This window comes from Epinephelus moara, chromosome 8, assembly GCF_006386435.1.
Source record: "Epinephelus moara isolate mb chromosome 8, YSFRI_EMoa_1.0, whole genome shotgun sequence".
Classification (NCBI taxonomy): Eukaryota; Metazoa; Chordata; class Actinopteri; order Perciformes; family Serranidae; genus Epinephelus; species Epinephelus moara.
The window spans coordinates 17,599,154-17,614,859 of record NC_065513.1 but is presented as its reverse complement, the minus strand read 5'-3'; the positions used below and the strand labels follow the sequence as shown (position 1 = coordinate 17,614,859).

Sequence of the window (15,706 nt, the reverse complement as noted above, 5' to 3'; positions counted from 1 at the left end):
CTCTAAACCAGGGGGGCTTCAGGTTTTAATGATTGACAATTTAGGGAGCAAGCATATGATTGAGGGCTGCACAGGAAAGGTGCAGTTGCGAGTTGACCACCAAAATCGCTAACTTTAGCTAACAGCACTAGCATTGATGACAGAATGTAAAACTTGGTGTCACTTAGCCTTCTACAAGTCGTCATACCTAACCTGACAGATGCTTGTAGGGGGTTCCGTTTGATGCAGTCTCCTAGTAGTGTATTAAATGTAAGTTATTGAAAGTGAAAGTATTGAAATGGACTTAAAACATAATGCATGCATTTCATGTTCGGGGGGCACACATAATGTGACTGAGGGCTGCCATTGGCCTGTTGGCCACACTTTGAGCAAGAATGCATTGAACAAACACAGCGAACATGGTACATTATACCATCTTTAACATCAGCATGTCAGCGTACCCAGGTAGCCAAATTGACCTGGCCCAAAAATGGCCCAAACTCGGCAGGCCAGAAGAAAAAATAAGTTGTGCAGGGTCCAGTTGCCCATCTCAGCAGAGACTCGGGATGAATGACGTTCTAGAATCGGTCCAAATAAATTGGCGCCATACCAGATGCCGACACTGCCATCACCTGGCCCTTATCAAAAATGACCTGGCCCGGTATTGGCCCAAATTCAGTACGCCGGAAGAAGCAAGTCTGTCCGCCTCCGGTTGCCTGACTCGGCTTAGACTCGAGATGAATGATGCCCCAGAACTGGGCAAAATAAACTGGCCTGCCAACACTGCCATGACTTTGCTGTTATAAAAAATGACTTGGCCCAGCATCGGTCAAGATTTGGCACGCAGCACAAAATCAGTCGGTCTGCGTCTGGTTGCCCGACTCAGCTGAGACTCGAAATGAATGACCGAATCCAACTAGACCAAATCCAGCTGCCGAACCTGCCGTCACTGTGTACTTGCACTAGCATTTAATTCAAAGCGCCAATGTGCTTAAGAACAGCCTCACAGAGCTACTAGTATGGCTGTAAACTTTTGGTTTTGGTACTAAACAAACACCTCACCTTATACCGGAATATTTGCACAAAACTCACGTCTTTGCACAATGTGTGTTAAACTGGGTACAAGAAGAGCATTTTAAGTACAGGAAAATACCAGGTTGTCATAGCACTTCTTGGACCAGTCATTGCCATGAAAATAAGAACCCATGGGTTAAATTTGTACCAAATCACTATGCTCATGAGAGCTGTGCAATGAATTCTAAAATCAGTCTGTATTTGTTTATTGGATGTCTTCATCTCACTCCTGTCTTCTGTGTTCATGGAGTATTTCAGTCTACTTGTATTGAATTAACTTCCGAATAGTTTGAATAACTAAATGAGGCTGTGTGCGTGCTAATGGCAACACAGGAAACTGTTTATTTGCCTGCACATGATGATTCAGTGCATGACATATTATTAGAGCTAACAGCTGATGGCAGTGATTAGCCTTTTCTGATTCAAGAGGCCGGTTGAGAGTTCATTTGGGGCTCCACTCTGATTATTTAAGATGCTTATCGCCCACTGGTGATCAGCATCCAGTAAATCAGAATATATCCTATGACCCTGACACTGGAGGTGTTGTAGTGGCAAGGGATTACACAAAGCTAGCAGTTGGTGTCCGTGCTTTTACATCCTACATCCTATCCTTATCTGCCCCACCTCCTACGAAAGGCTGTGATCCAACTGTAATCTGCGCCTGGCCAGGCTGTGTTTGGGTGAGGAGCTCAGGGACAATCAGACGCAACCTGTTAAGATGACGCTCACCTGCTACTGAGAAGACAGTCACTGACTACAATGTCATTAGTGGCGGTTAAGGTGAATTGAAAAGGAGAATACATCAGAGGCGATATATACCCTTGTGCTGTTATACAAAAGGTATTGACCCAGCCGCTTCATCTGATGTAACCTCCAGAGGCATCCCCATCCCTGTTTTTTATACTCTGAATATCAAGGTAGAAAAGGGGAGAGAAATATCACCGAGCGCTCAGACACTGTTGCTAAAGCAGACAGGGGATGTTAGCATATTCACATGTCTGGCTGGTCTTTCTTTTTTCCCTGCATCTGATGCCTCTCCGCTGGCTGCTTTGGTGCTTCACTTGGTTGGCCTTGTTGTTTTTGCTGTGGTTTCTAGTCGCTAGCTAGCAGCTCCCTGTGGATATGTGATGCCGTGCCCCTGGCTGCAGTTCACACACACTCACCCTGCCTCTCTTTTTCAGGCAGCGAGGGGGAGAAAGAGAAAAAGAGAGAGAGAGAGAGGATGTTTACCATGCTGTGGAGCTGCCTGCTTCCCAGCTTGTCTGCCTCAGTCACAGCATCAGACCAGAGACAGAGAGGGAGAAGGAGAGAGAGACATAGGGGGGAGGGAGCACTGCATCTTTCTTTCCTTCCCTCCCTCCCTCTTTTTGCGCCAATTTTCCCCTCCTCCACACTCGCTTTTATATTTCTTGTCTTCGCCTGCCCTCTAAAGGCCAAAGGGCTTTGCGCTCTGTATGTATATGTATGTGTGTGTATGTGAGTGTGTGTGTGTGTGTGTGTGTGTGCAGCAGTCAGACTGCATCAGGCAGTGGCTTTTGCTCGGCATGTGAATTTCCTCCCTCTGCTGTAGCTTCAGAGCTGAGGTCTTAGCGGGGCATTTTCACATCCGTGTGTACACACACACACACACACACACACACACACACACACACACACACGCATAAAGGATGGTGTAATTACCCTGTGCTCTCATGTAATCCCCCAGGTGCTGTATTTATCTCCACTGCAGCATATCTGACACCCAGCGCCAATACCTGGATTCACTTCAGTCGCCGTCCCTGCACCAAAGCCATTCCCCAGCCTCTAGTCTCATAACAGTGTGTGTGTATTACATTATAAACAGCACGTGATGCTATTTGTTTGTCTTCTGTTGGAAAAATATGTAATTTAGCACTGGCTATGACCGTTGATGTCTGTATTAAGTGCAGTTGAGCTGTGTGGAGGAGCATAAGAACGTGTTTTATTTCTCAGGATGGATTATAAGTGATTCTCTTGTCCAGAGGGTGAAACGTATTAGTATAGAAAGGGAGTAAAATAAATGTACAACCCTGGAAAAGCAAAAGGCACAGACTGATGCTTAATGGGAATAAAATGGAGAAAGTCAAGCAGGTAAATATGCAGATGTGACAAACTGCAGACAGCACGCACCGACATGCACAGTTAGCTTTCAGGCAGACAGATCTACAATCAAACACGCAGCCGTACAGGCTTTCAGGCAAGCCGAGCCCAGGGCCGCGCTGGAGGGGCCCTCTCCTCCCCACACCAGTGTCATCCCTCTGGTTGGAGCCTGTCTGTCAGCCCGGTTTGACACGATGGCGTCAGGGAACTATGGGAAGCCGCGCTTCTCAAGCTTGCACTTCTTTCTCTTGTGCTGATGATGTGCATCTTGTGTATGAGCGATCAGAGCTGTGGTTGAGAGATGCCAGAGAGAGTGGAAGAGACAGTTGTAGGATGGATCGGAAAGTAAAAGCAAAGCCTGGGTGACTGGATCACTGTGCATTTAAAAAAACTAGTGCAACAAGATTTCTACAGTTTGACAATACATTGTAATTGGGAATGTAACTTGTAGTGTGAGTTCTTAATTACTTTGTCTGGTGCTTTGTCCTTCAATTATCTCTATTTAGTTTATTATTAAGTTAAATTCATTTTCATATCTTTGCTGGTGCAACAAGCTATTTTCCCATGAGAGGAGAACGTACTGCAGTTTCATCTTACTGATGTATGGAATTCATGCATTTCAAGAGTGACTGACATAAAGTCATTTCAGATTTAATTCATGCACATACACTCGATATTATGCATGTGATCCATGCACATATTTGAGTATTTTACTTATGCCTTTCCTGCTGAATACCATTTTAGGGGCTTTCAGTGAGAGCTACCTGCAAATATTTGAAGCTTTTAAGGGACACTACAGAAGCTGGGGATGGGTGAGGGGTAATAGTAGTCAATCATATTCATATACACTAAACAATCACCCAAACCCTTGCCGACTTTAGTAGGACTTTGCGCGGCTGCGTTTGTGTGTGAGAGAAAGAGTGATAGATGAAGGGAAGAGAAGGTGGAAGGTGGACTATTGCAAGCAATGTTTCTGAAAGTTATTACTAACTGAGAATGCCACAGGTCTGGCCTCTTAGATGCATAACAAGTGCTTCACTTCAGTTGGCAGCTGTGGAATACTGTCCGCAATTTGTCTCACCTGTTCCTTTTCCTTGAAGTGGGGGTCACTAAGTGTGCTGAGAACACTGGTGTCATTCGTATCGGACAGTTGTCACCTCCTTTCAATTTCCTCCATCATTTAAGTGGTGAAAAAAAAATCGAAGCACTTGGATAATGATCTAGGTGTCAAATACCATGACAGTGATTGATGCTTCGAAGTAGTTGGCCCTAATTTTACTTGAATTTGTCCCTTGTTCATTTGTGTGTTCTCTATATTCCATGGCAGTTTAAATGTTCCCGTACTGAGACAGCTGAAAAAAAGTACTGCTTCAACACTGGCAGAGGAGAAGCATTAAGAAGGAATAAGTAAGGAGAAGTAAACCTTGTCCTCCACTTTTCCTTTAAAAACACTCCACAGTGTGCTTGGGTTCGTGACCCGGGCTTCAAGGCCCCTTGAAGAGCTCAGTCCAAGGCTGGTCCTTTCAAAGGACGGAACAGAACATGATATATTGTAGGGAGGTCTCAGTCTCTTTAAGAGCTCATCTGGAAAGGGACAAAGATGGATCCATTTTCCAGCAGACATGATGATGCATGTTCTTGTGTCTGCCTGTTTCCTATAGTAGTGGTTTGGAAAACAAAATCTTCATTCTGGTGGACCTGAATCTCTCTGCTATGTGTCACTCTATGGTTGGCTTCACAGCCACTCCTACTGCATGAGCGTAATAGCGAGGACAGCTTGTTATAGAAACCTGGTGATTATGACCTGCTGTGAACAACCTCACTCTCTCACACACACACACACACCACGTCGCTCCGTCTCTGTCTCCCTCCCCTCTGCCTTTCTCTCGTGGCCACTTTGATCAAATCTGTGCTCTTACGTCCTTGACTGCTGCCCCCGATGCCTGACCCCTGCATTTGAAATTTCCCCGCTTATGTAAAAGTTTATGTAGATTAATGCCACAATTTATGCAGATTGAGTTTTTGCCACTCAGGCTTGAAGCACTAAAAGGTAGATGAGCGCTGACCTTCCGCGCTAACAGCTACGTGAGCTCTCACCGATTATCTCATAACTGCTGCACACAGTGTTAGTTCAGTGGCAGACAGAGAGATGGAGAGCAATTTCAGAATTCATATTGTTCCATTTGTAACTTTTTTTTTTCTTTTTTCAGGTGTCATTTAAAACAAGGCTGTCTTTTTGTCAAAATGGCATTTGGGAGGCTTAGTAAGTGTCGTTTATGTCACAATTCACCACACACACACATGATTGTCCCTTCTTTAAAACATAATTCTGCAGCCCCACAATGTCTGTCACACACAAACAACTGGCAGCAGTGGTATCAAGCAGCCGTCTGTGTGTGTCACACCCGAGCCTCCACAGAGCCGTAAACTCGCAAGTGGCAGCAGCATTGCCGAGGTTGAACAGTCAAGTGCCATCAAGAGCAGTTTGCCATAGAAATGGGTCTATCTCAAAGCAAACAAAGGGCTCACACTTGACTCGACCCGCTCTGTGTAGGCTAAGTGCGCACGGGCTGTCTGACACTGGAAAATGGCTTTCAGTCTGAACAGACAAAGCAGAAGAGTGGAGAGTAGACGGTAAATGTCACTGTTATAACTTTCCTGGCTTTGTAGGAGGGGGAAAAAAGTGTTACATTCAACTATGACTGTCTTGTTTGGTTTGAATGCAGTGCAGCTTTGAAGGGGTGCAGTCAAGGTTATTGGAGAGGCTTTGAATGTATGGGTATTTGTATTGTATGATTTTTAACACTGATGTGCCTCATTTCCCTTTTTCACTTAAATTATAATGGAGAACTTCATTGAAAGTGCAGGATGAGACGCAGTATTTGTAGCGCAGTAACAAATGATTTTTCATTAATGCAACTTTGGTGTTATAAATCATGCTCAAAAATCTCCTTTTCACATCTCTTTAAGGATCTTTTAGCAGAGCAATTTTCTGATGTCACAGTCGAGGTCTGTTGCGAGTTTGTCAACCCCCCAGTAGCTCTCTGCATTAGTGTTTCTGATGATAGCGATGAGCTCGCTATCCACCAACAGGAAAGCGGAGCCTCCATCAGGTCACCAACCCTTTGCGCCTTTTACACAAACACAAAGTGACCCGCCAGTCACACAGTTAAGACAAAGTGTCAGCTGAAGTTAGTGCTGAAGTGAGCTAAAAGCTCTGGCTGGCACTGAGGCCCAGTGGGAAAACAGCTGTTCACTTTAACTCCTCACTTCACTGAGAGTGCGAGTTTTTAGTGTGTGCACACTGTATAGCACATGCATTTTGTATGCACTATTTATATCTGTTGCTGCGTCCTGTCATTGACCCATGCAATGTCTCTTCCGCCTTATTTGATAATAATGCTGCAGCCTACAGTGGCTCAGCTGTATGCCATGATGTTATCGCTGTCGCCTCAGCCAGCTGTTTACATTGACATATTAACCTCCTGCTCTCTGACATTTTGAAATCAAACATTTACAGGTCTGATGCGTAAGATTTAGGGGGATTTAGTGGCATCCAGTTGTGGGGATTGCAGATTGCAACCAGCTGAAACTTCTCCCAGTTAGAGTTCCTTCAGCATTCCGTGTTTTTTTTACTAGTAGCCAAATTACCCATATAGGTGTCCTCCTCTCTGAAACAAACCGACAGTGTTATTAAAACCAGTAGAAACAATGAATAAAGCAGATTCAAATCAGTGTTCTCTGACATTGTCTGGCATGTCAGAGATGGGCCATTAGCCTAGCACCTGCTACTGTAAATGTGTTCTCACCTTTTTTCCTCTGATAACTTAAGATCCAGACATTTAGGGGTTTTTTACTGGGAGCCGAATCATCCTCAGAGGTCATTTTCTGTCCAAAACAAATGGACCTGGTAAATTAAACCAGTAAAAACACAGAATAAAGCTGTTTCATGTACAAGATCAGTGTTTTCTTGCAGCAGAGTGGCTGCTAACTACTGTACAGGGGCCAACACAAAAACACATGGCTCTATCTAAAGCCACTGTTGGGTTTGTCGGTACTGGGCTACTGTAGAACATGACAGTGAACAAGGTGATATCTGTAGACAAGGACTCACTCCTTATGTGGATATAAATGGCTCTTTCTAATGTCATTTAAACAAAACATTTCTTATTTTCAGGCAATTATACACTAAAGAAAACATACATTATATTTTATTCCATCTCTGCCAATGTACCCCCCTAAATCCTCCACACTGGACCTTTAAAATCAAATACTACCATATCGCAGCTTCCCAAAATTACATCTAGAATCTAATTTTAAGCCACATTTACAGTTCATTTGTAGTTTTTTTCCCTAACAAGTACTTTCAGGTGTTGCCATTCAGCACATCCTTCATTGCTTTTGATCTGGGAGACCTCTTAAAGGTGAGCTTTAGTGAAGGAAGAATACTTGGGGGGGGTTCAAAGAGTATTCATGTTTAACTAGTGTTTGCGTTTAGATTTTCTGTTTTGTCATGGTGTGTGTGTGAAGGCTGTCGCATGCATGTATTTGTGTCGAGCACTCCAACAACTGAATACATGATGCGCTCTCGTCCTTGTGCTCTCATGTGGAGAGTTGTCTTACTTCAATCGGGGCATTGACAAGATCCTCTTAAAAACACTTTCTGTCATTGTACAATTTATTTATTTATTTTTTTAAGATTATTTTTATGGGCTTTTTGCCTTTATTGACAGGACAGAGTGAAATGGGGAGACAGAGAGAGAGTGGGGACTGACATGCAGCAAAGGGCCGCGAGCCGGATTCGAACCCATGGCCGCTGCAGCGAGGCGATGCCTCTGTACATGGGGTGCCAGCACTATCCACTACGCTACCGACGCCCCATGTCATTGTACAATGTTGAAAAAGTGTTTGGTGCTATTAGAACAAACTTGAGTTCTAGTTTTGGTTTGTAGCACGGTTTAAAAAAAAACTTCCTGGTTAAAAGTATCAAAACTATTTAAAGGCAAATAGTTGCAGTCATGCTTGTTGCAGGTTGTTTCCTCCTGCTGCAGCATTGCACGTCATTGTGGAAGTAGCATGTAGTGGCCTTAAGTTCTGAGTTAGTAAAGGTTGTGTGATCTGATCCTGTATACCTCTGCCCCCTCCAGGCTCAGTTCTCCTGCAGCCGACTAATGGAAACGGGCAGACTGCGCTAGATCTGGTCTCTGCAACAAGTCAGAGGGAGGAGCTCCTTCACAGTGCGCACGTCGGAGACTCAGCCCTGAGAAATGACTCAACTGAGGTCTTGAACCTGCCCCTCCTGGAGGTCGGATCCACTTTGCTGGCCCACCTCATTTTCTCCTACCAGCAAGAAAGGGGCCTGCCCAGCCACAAGCAGCCCAGCGACAAGTCCCACAGCCTGGGCCACACGCTGGTCAGGGCCCTGGAGACACATTCCCACCAAAAAGTGATTTTGGGCTGGACAGACCAGCGGGCAGTGAGGCTGGTGGAGGACGCAGAGACACTGCTGGAGCTCGGCCGAGGGAGTTACCTAGGGCAGGTGTCTCGGACAGTGAAACTGTGCACAGGGGAGAATACACTGTTCCTACTAAAGATACTGGAGGATCTTAAGTGTCGGGGGGAAGCGCTCGTGGCTGACCTGTGACATGGGATCAATAGACAACACACCGGAAAAGCTTGAAACTTGAATGTGCAACCTGTGATTGACATGCTCACAAAAGGGCATCTTACTCAGTTATATACAATAGTTTATTATTGGCAGTTTATGACAGTTTAAAATGTCTACACAGGCAGCAAACACCTTCTGGCCTTCTGTGTATGTACGCCTGCAAAATAATGAGCCTTCTCCCGTCTTTCCATTCAGGTAAATTGGGTAAGCATGTGTTTTTGAAGTTTTATGTTCATTTCTATAGATAAACAGTTCTATACTTTGATTATAACTACGACATAGTTTGGATTTATTTCACCAACTTGTTTTATATTCCTCAAATGTAAATATTTTCCTGAAAAATATGTATTTATTTTGAAGTTGCATGTTTTTATGGCAACACACTTTTCTGTATAGACTGTGTCTACCTCAAGTTCTAGTTTTCTACTGCCACTTTGTTTGAATATAAAAGTTTGTTTCACATAAACTGTTATTTATAACAAAATAAATGAAAACAACGTCATGCCGAGGTGTTCAGACATTTTGATAACATTTAATCAGCAGAGTACTCAAATATGTACGCAAATACCAAGTGTATTACCGCACAGAAGGAAGCGTGCATCTACTGCTAGCTCAAGCTATAACTCAACTGAGGAGGACGCCATTAGTGTTTCCATCTTGCACTGTTACAAGCATGAGCCTCTTGTCCATGAGTAGATGCACACTTCCTGCTGCATATTGATACAGTTGGCAGGTGTAGTTCAGTAGAAAGAAAATACTTCTACATGAAACTGCTCACAACAAGATCTGTGGATTATTTTGAGAAATGGAAAGAGTAAAAAGTTTTTTGGGCACCTTGAGCACTACAAGCAGAGTGCCATCTAGTTGCATTATATTTAAAAGGAGACAGACATCTCTACAGTCGGTATCTCCAACACACAGCGACTCACACCGCAACAATCTAAACTGATAAAAAGCACCACAGGTAAGAGGAAAAATATGTAGTTTTGATTTGGGGGTGAACTGTCCCTTTAATATGTGTATCTTTAGTTGATTTAAAGCTTAAGCTGAAGAAGAAGCTGCCAAAAACCCAACATAATGACTAAGCCTGATGAAAAGTCTATCAGTAATGTATTGCCAACACTCAACAACTCTCACCAAAACAATCTAAACTGATAAAAAGTATTACAGGTAAGAGGAAAAACATGTATTTTTAATTTTGTGGTGAACTGTCCCTTTAAGGATGAATCATACTCTAACACATGAAGTGGCTTCATGTGGGGGCCAGAGTGAAAGAATAGAACCAGTTCTGGCCGAAGTCAAATTAGTCTGAGATCCTTGGGGTGCTGATGTTCGCTTTGGGTCTCAGCCACACAGACAGCAGTGAGGAATGAGGCACTTCCTGAAGGTGCTCAGCCCTGCTTGTTGGAGTGGGTCGAGTCGACGACAGAGCAACAGAAGTGAGGAAAGAGGGATCTGAACCTGAAATGTGTAAGTATTCGGTATCTCAGACTGAGATGAATAGCCGTCTATTTCCCTTGCTGCTTCCAGTCTTGGTGCTGAAGTGGAAAACAAATTTCGCAATAATCCAGACACTTTGAAGATGATAAAAAATATTTAATCTTGTGTTTGTTTTCTTCTCTTTTCTTTCAAAATAAGCAACATACATCAGATGCATTTCAGTCCTCAAACCGTAAATATACATCATATTTTCTCTCACCCCCTCCTGACCAACCCATGTCTCAGCTCTTTATTCCTGTCCCAAAATGTCATTGGTCAGAACTGGGCACATGAAGATTTTGTCACAGGCAGGCAACGTTGCAGGCGGAAAAAAGATGGATCTTATAAAATGATGCAGGCATACACCTACTTTACAACATCATCACCAGACCATCAACAGGCATACTGTATAAAATACAAACATAAATTAAGTAGTTAGCTATGTACAGTATTATTTAAAAAATAAATAGTCTCATTGCAACTTGGTGCAAATAAAAGTGCTTTTTTTCCCTTTACAGCTGTCTGTCTGATACATTCCTTTATATAATTTATTTTCTCTACATCATACAAAATAAAAACACTTTGGTTTGCTTGCAAACAGAGCCAAAACCCAATAATAAATAACAAAATAATGGTATTTGGATGCAATACCACACAATAGTCACCACAATTTGCTGTAAAATAACTACATACAGTAGTAGACACATATATATCAGATATTCAAACAGTCCCTTCAGGCATTATAAAAAGCCATCCTTCACGAGCCACAGAGTGTGTTTGTTGAGGAGGCTATAATCAGTCTGCGACGCTGCTCTTAGGGGACAGTCTGTTATTGTCTTTCAAGTGGATTCCTCAAAACAACAAAACAAAATCAATGGCCCTCTGGAGTGACAGATCCAAGCCTGTTGATATTTAAGCATGGAGATGGATGGGTGAAGACAGAGGGGGGGAGAGGGTACAGGCGATGGCAAGCAGACAGGCAGGGCAGAGAGGATGACAAAATGGCAGAGGAGAGCTGTAGTTGTGGTGGGGAGGAGGTGTAGAATGATAAAGACAGACAGAGAGACGGACACACAGACAAAGAGGGGAAAGGGAACAAAAAGATGGAGAAAGAGGGGGGGAGATGGAGGAAGGGATCAGTAGGATGAGAGGAGACCTCCTCAAATGTAGCCTGAGCTGTGATCTTTCAACAGATGCTCAGCAAGAAGCCCAGGAGACCGTCCCTTCAGACAGGGTCGCAACCCCGCTCACTGACGAATGAGGGAACCGCAGAGAGAGCAAACGCAGAGAAGCATGATGGGAAGAGGGATCTGAAATAGCATAAAACACACACACACATACACACATCCCTCCATCCCTGACATCTCAGGCCGAAGTCCCCTCAGAGCCTTGCCTTGTCACACAGCGACTTGCTGCTCATCTAGCTGACGGCCCTCTACACCAGCAAACTCCACACCAAATAACAGCTGGCACTTGTGCTGCACCACACACACACACACACACTTTTGCATGCTGACACACACATCGACTGAATCTAACGCATCAGTCTACAGCTGGAGGGGAGATACAATTGTAACACACACCGACGCTGAGAAAAGCAACGTGTCTTTGATTGCATAAACGTGTATACGCAAACACTCTTACATGCACAGTTCACATACACAAGCCTCTGTCTCTGGAAAGACAGATCAAAGTTGAGCTGTGGGCACAGGAGGTGGGGCAGATGGAGAGGGCGGCCAGCCTGGGGCACAGCATCACAGAGAGCATGTTTGTGTGAGTGTGTGTGTGTGTGTGTGCCTGAGAGGGAGTAGAATGTGCCTGCTCAAATGGGATGTTATGCTTTCATCTGTGAGCAAGTAGGTACAGTATGTGTACGCGAGATCTCTTAAAGAAGCAGTGTATTCACGTGAGAGGATGGTTTTCTTTCTTTCTTTTTTTTATTTTTTTATTTTGGTGTCTGCATGCATGCTTGTGTGTGTGAGTGTGCGGATGCTGTCTTGTGTGGCCGCCGAGGCAAACGCACGGGGAGATGAGAGGAAAGGAGACCAGCCTTTCAAACAAGATTAGGGGCTGTGGCTGCCTAAAGGCCTGCCTGCCTGGCGACACTCTGCATAGACTGGGTGACATCTATATTAACACCAAGACGGCAGAAGGCCCAGTCTGCTGCTCCTGACAGATGGAGAAGGAGTCTCACTGATTGACTGACAGTGGACTTTGACATGTTTTTAAGGGGTTAAACGAGGCTACAGCTAAATTATCTGGACATTTAGAAGTGAGCAGGTTTGCCGCCAACTCTAGTGTTGTTCTTTTTTTCCCTCTGGGTATTTTTTTTAATGACAATTATGTAATCGCAATCTATTTTAAGAGGAACAGACTCACTGTACTTTAAACTAATACCACTGCCCACTGTGGTTTGATTTTTTTTTTATGTTCTGGATTAATATCTTTTTTTAAAAAAAGCAAATTTGGCCATTGTATTAAAGCACAGATACCACCACAAGCCCTCAGCCTGTTGGTCCAGGTTTGTGTTTGTGTAGAAGGACATAGTATCTGGAGGCTACTACCATAATTGCTAATCAACTTGGCTGGCTGAGTTAAGTGGAAACAATCCAAATTACTGCCAGGGAACATAACATCATTACCACATCCAAGAGAGGAACAAAACAAAAGATACTTCAGTACAAAAACAATTAGAAAATATGAACATATTACCAAAATCATTTAATAACTACAATTTGAGCTAAAAAAAAAAAAAAACCTTAAAAGTCTATTGCAGTGTGATAATGCAGAATGATAGTATAAGGCTTGTATTCTCATAAATACGGACACACTGAAAATGTCTTTATGGGACGGTGTGTGTATAAATGCTGAAACTCGTTTTACTCATTGTGTGACACTTGTGGCAAGCAGATGGACAGAGTCCTCGGAGCTGTCAGAGTGATGGAGAGAAGAAAAGGAGGAGAGCGGCTCACACGGCAGAAAAAGGTCATTCCATCCATCCTTCCCACTCGCATTTAAAATCAATCAAAAGCATAATGGTAATAAGAATATTTCTTGTACTCGTCCTTTTTTTTTTTTTTTAATACAAAAATTACACCTCAGGAAACTGTACTGTACGTCATGAGCAATTAAAGACAGAAAAAACAGTTTAAGAGAAGAAAATAGGAAATAAAAAAAAAGGAAGGATAACTGAGGCGAGTGGGTCCGGAGCCGTCTTCCTCTGCTCCTCAGTGTCCAGTAATAGAGCACGAGAAGAAAAATGGAGAAGAGAAGAGTTGGTGGGCGGACACAGTCATCTACCCGGGGTTGTTTTTCTTCCTTTTATTTGGACTGGGATTGGGATCCAGTTTCAGCTCTCGGTACTGCACCTGTTAAAACACACAGAAACACACACACACAGGCATGCATGCGCACACACACACGCGCACACACACACACACACACACCACCCGGTCAGGTGGAAAGAGCAAAGGATGCTTGAATAGCACAGAAACCCTCCAGAGGCTCTCTGAGTCCAGCTGTGTGGAACAGTGGCCGCAGGGAAGGGATTACACACTGATTACAACACACACATACACACACACACGTACACACAGAGATGCACATGAAGACACTCACATGCACACATCTACACACACACACACACACACACACACATACAAACACAATCCATGTACACTGTTCAAAGCTCCAAATACACTCATGCTCGCACACAGACGCACACAAATATACACGTACACACATACTTCCACAGATGTGGGACAGTGGCCTAAGGGAAGGGATCACACAAACAAACAGAGAACAGGGCAAGGCCTCATGGGAAAGCTTGGAGAGACAACAGAGTCATCTCAGCATGGCAAGATGGTGGGGAGAGAAAGGGCAGAGAGATGGGAAGGAGACAGAAGACAGAGAGAACGCACTGTAACTAGGGCTGGGCGATTTATCAATATCGTGATATGAGACTAGATATCATCTTAGAATTCAGATATCGTTATATCGTAAGTGTCGTCTGTTCCTGGTTTTAAAGGCTGCATTACAGTAAGGTGATGTAATTTTCTAAACTTACCTTAAGGCAAAATGTTAATGGTTTTTTTGGGAAATTGGGTCAGAAATCTACCTGCCCAAAGTCAATTTTTATCTCCCCCTATACAAACTGTTTTACTTATTAGTGGTTATCAAATGACAACAAAGACTAAAGTTGTCAGGGAAAAACAACCTCTTGCGCCTTGCTCTCAGGGTGCAAACTGCGCAACACATAGTTGGAGTTTAACCCACATCCTCTGATGCCAATCAACTAAGCTTCTGTTTACAGGATAACAGAAATGCTCTCTTGCACTTCAGCTCATAAACTTTGTCTTTACCTGCCGCCATTTTCCCATTTGCCCAATCAGTACTGAGCATGTGCAACTCTCAACAGAGATGAGAAGGAAGCAAGATGGCTCACTTCTTAGCTACTTGAGTCGCTAGAATTGCTAGCCCAATGTGGCATTTTCCTTGCCCCAGGTGTCGAGCAACCCTTATTGCAGAGCCATGTACCTGAATGTTCTAGCTGCTGTATTAATTTCCTTTACCCACTTAGTCATTATATCCACATTACTTACTAAAAATACTGCTGTGTAAATATTTTGTGAAAGCACCAATAGTCAACCCTATAATACTGTTGCAATATCAATCAGTCAAGTATCAAGTATCAACTTAAAAAGTAAGACAGACTGACCTCTCTGATAAAAATCCAAATGTTCATTAGAAAATGTATACTGTCTGAGGGCCAGAGAGAAAACAAGAACACTAGAGATTTTCACTGTGTTTGCATCATTCATAGTACAAAACCCAAGAAAAAACAGCAACGTGCGATCTCTTCTACCTCTCTCTCTCTCTCTCTCTCTCTCTCTCTCTCTCTCTTAACTCAGGCTGGCTCAACTGCAGCATCAGAGAGCAGTCTGTCTATCTATGTGGAGCGTTCCTTCTTCTTTTAAACAATAAATAAAAACTATAGAAGACTTGACCTGATGGGGCTCATGTCTCCTTGCACACAGGTGGAGCAGAACAGCATCAACTTTAACTACTTTGGATGATTTAATCTGATTCAGCTACAGACAGAAAAAGGAACAGAGCAACGTCCTGAATTTCCAGTTTCCTTAAAAACACTGTTCAGATATTTATGGCAGAAGGAAACACGCTGACACTGACATAGTTTGATCACAAAGTGTGACACAAGGTATTTGATGGATATTTTAGTTCAAAGCATCACAGTGTGCATATTTTTTAACACCCTGAATAACAAGGAAACCCACCACCAATGATGCCATGCTCTACCTGTTGAGCTATGCAGCTTTTTAAAAAGCAGAATTTGACTTTCTATAAAGCCTCATGTTCATGTTAGTTGTT

General features: G+C 43.4%; 2 protein-coding genes across 4 annotated transcripts in view; one reads left to right on the top strand and one right to left on the bottom strand.

Annotated features, from left to right (window-relative positions):
- The window catches only part of slf1 (SMC5-SMC6 complex localization factor 1), a 37,131-nt gene extending 27,797 nt beyond the window's left edge, over positions 1-9,334 (top strand). For all 3 annotated transcript variants that reach the window (XM_050051957.1, XM_050051958.1, XM_050051956.1), the window contains exon 18: positions 8,319-9,334. In XM_050051957.1, coding sequence (XP_049907914.1) covers positions 8,319-8,815 — 497 coding nt within the window. In that variant the 3' untranslated portion in view covers positions 8,816-9,334. The remainder of the gene's footprint in view (positions 1-8,318) is intronic.
- Positions 9,335-10,289: 955 nt separating this feature from the next.
- The window catches only part of mctp1a (multiple C2 domains, transmembrane 1a), a 182,543-nt gene continuing 177,126 nt past the window's right edge, over positions 10,290-15,706 (bottom strand). The window contains exon 21 of the mRNA XM_050050022.1: positions 10,290-13,686. Coding sequence (XP_049905979.1) covers positions 13,615-13,686 — 72 coding nt within the window. The 3' untranslated portion in view covers positions 10,290-13,614. The remainder of the gene's footprint in view (positions 13,687-15,706) is intronic.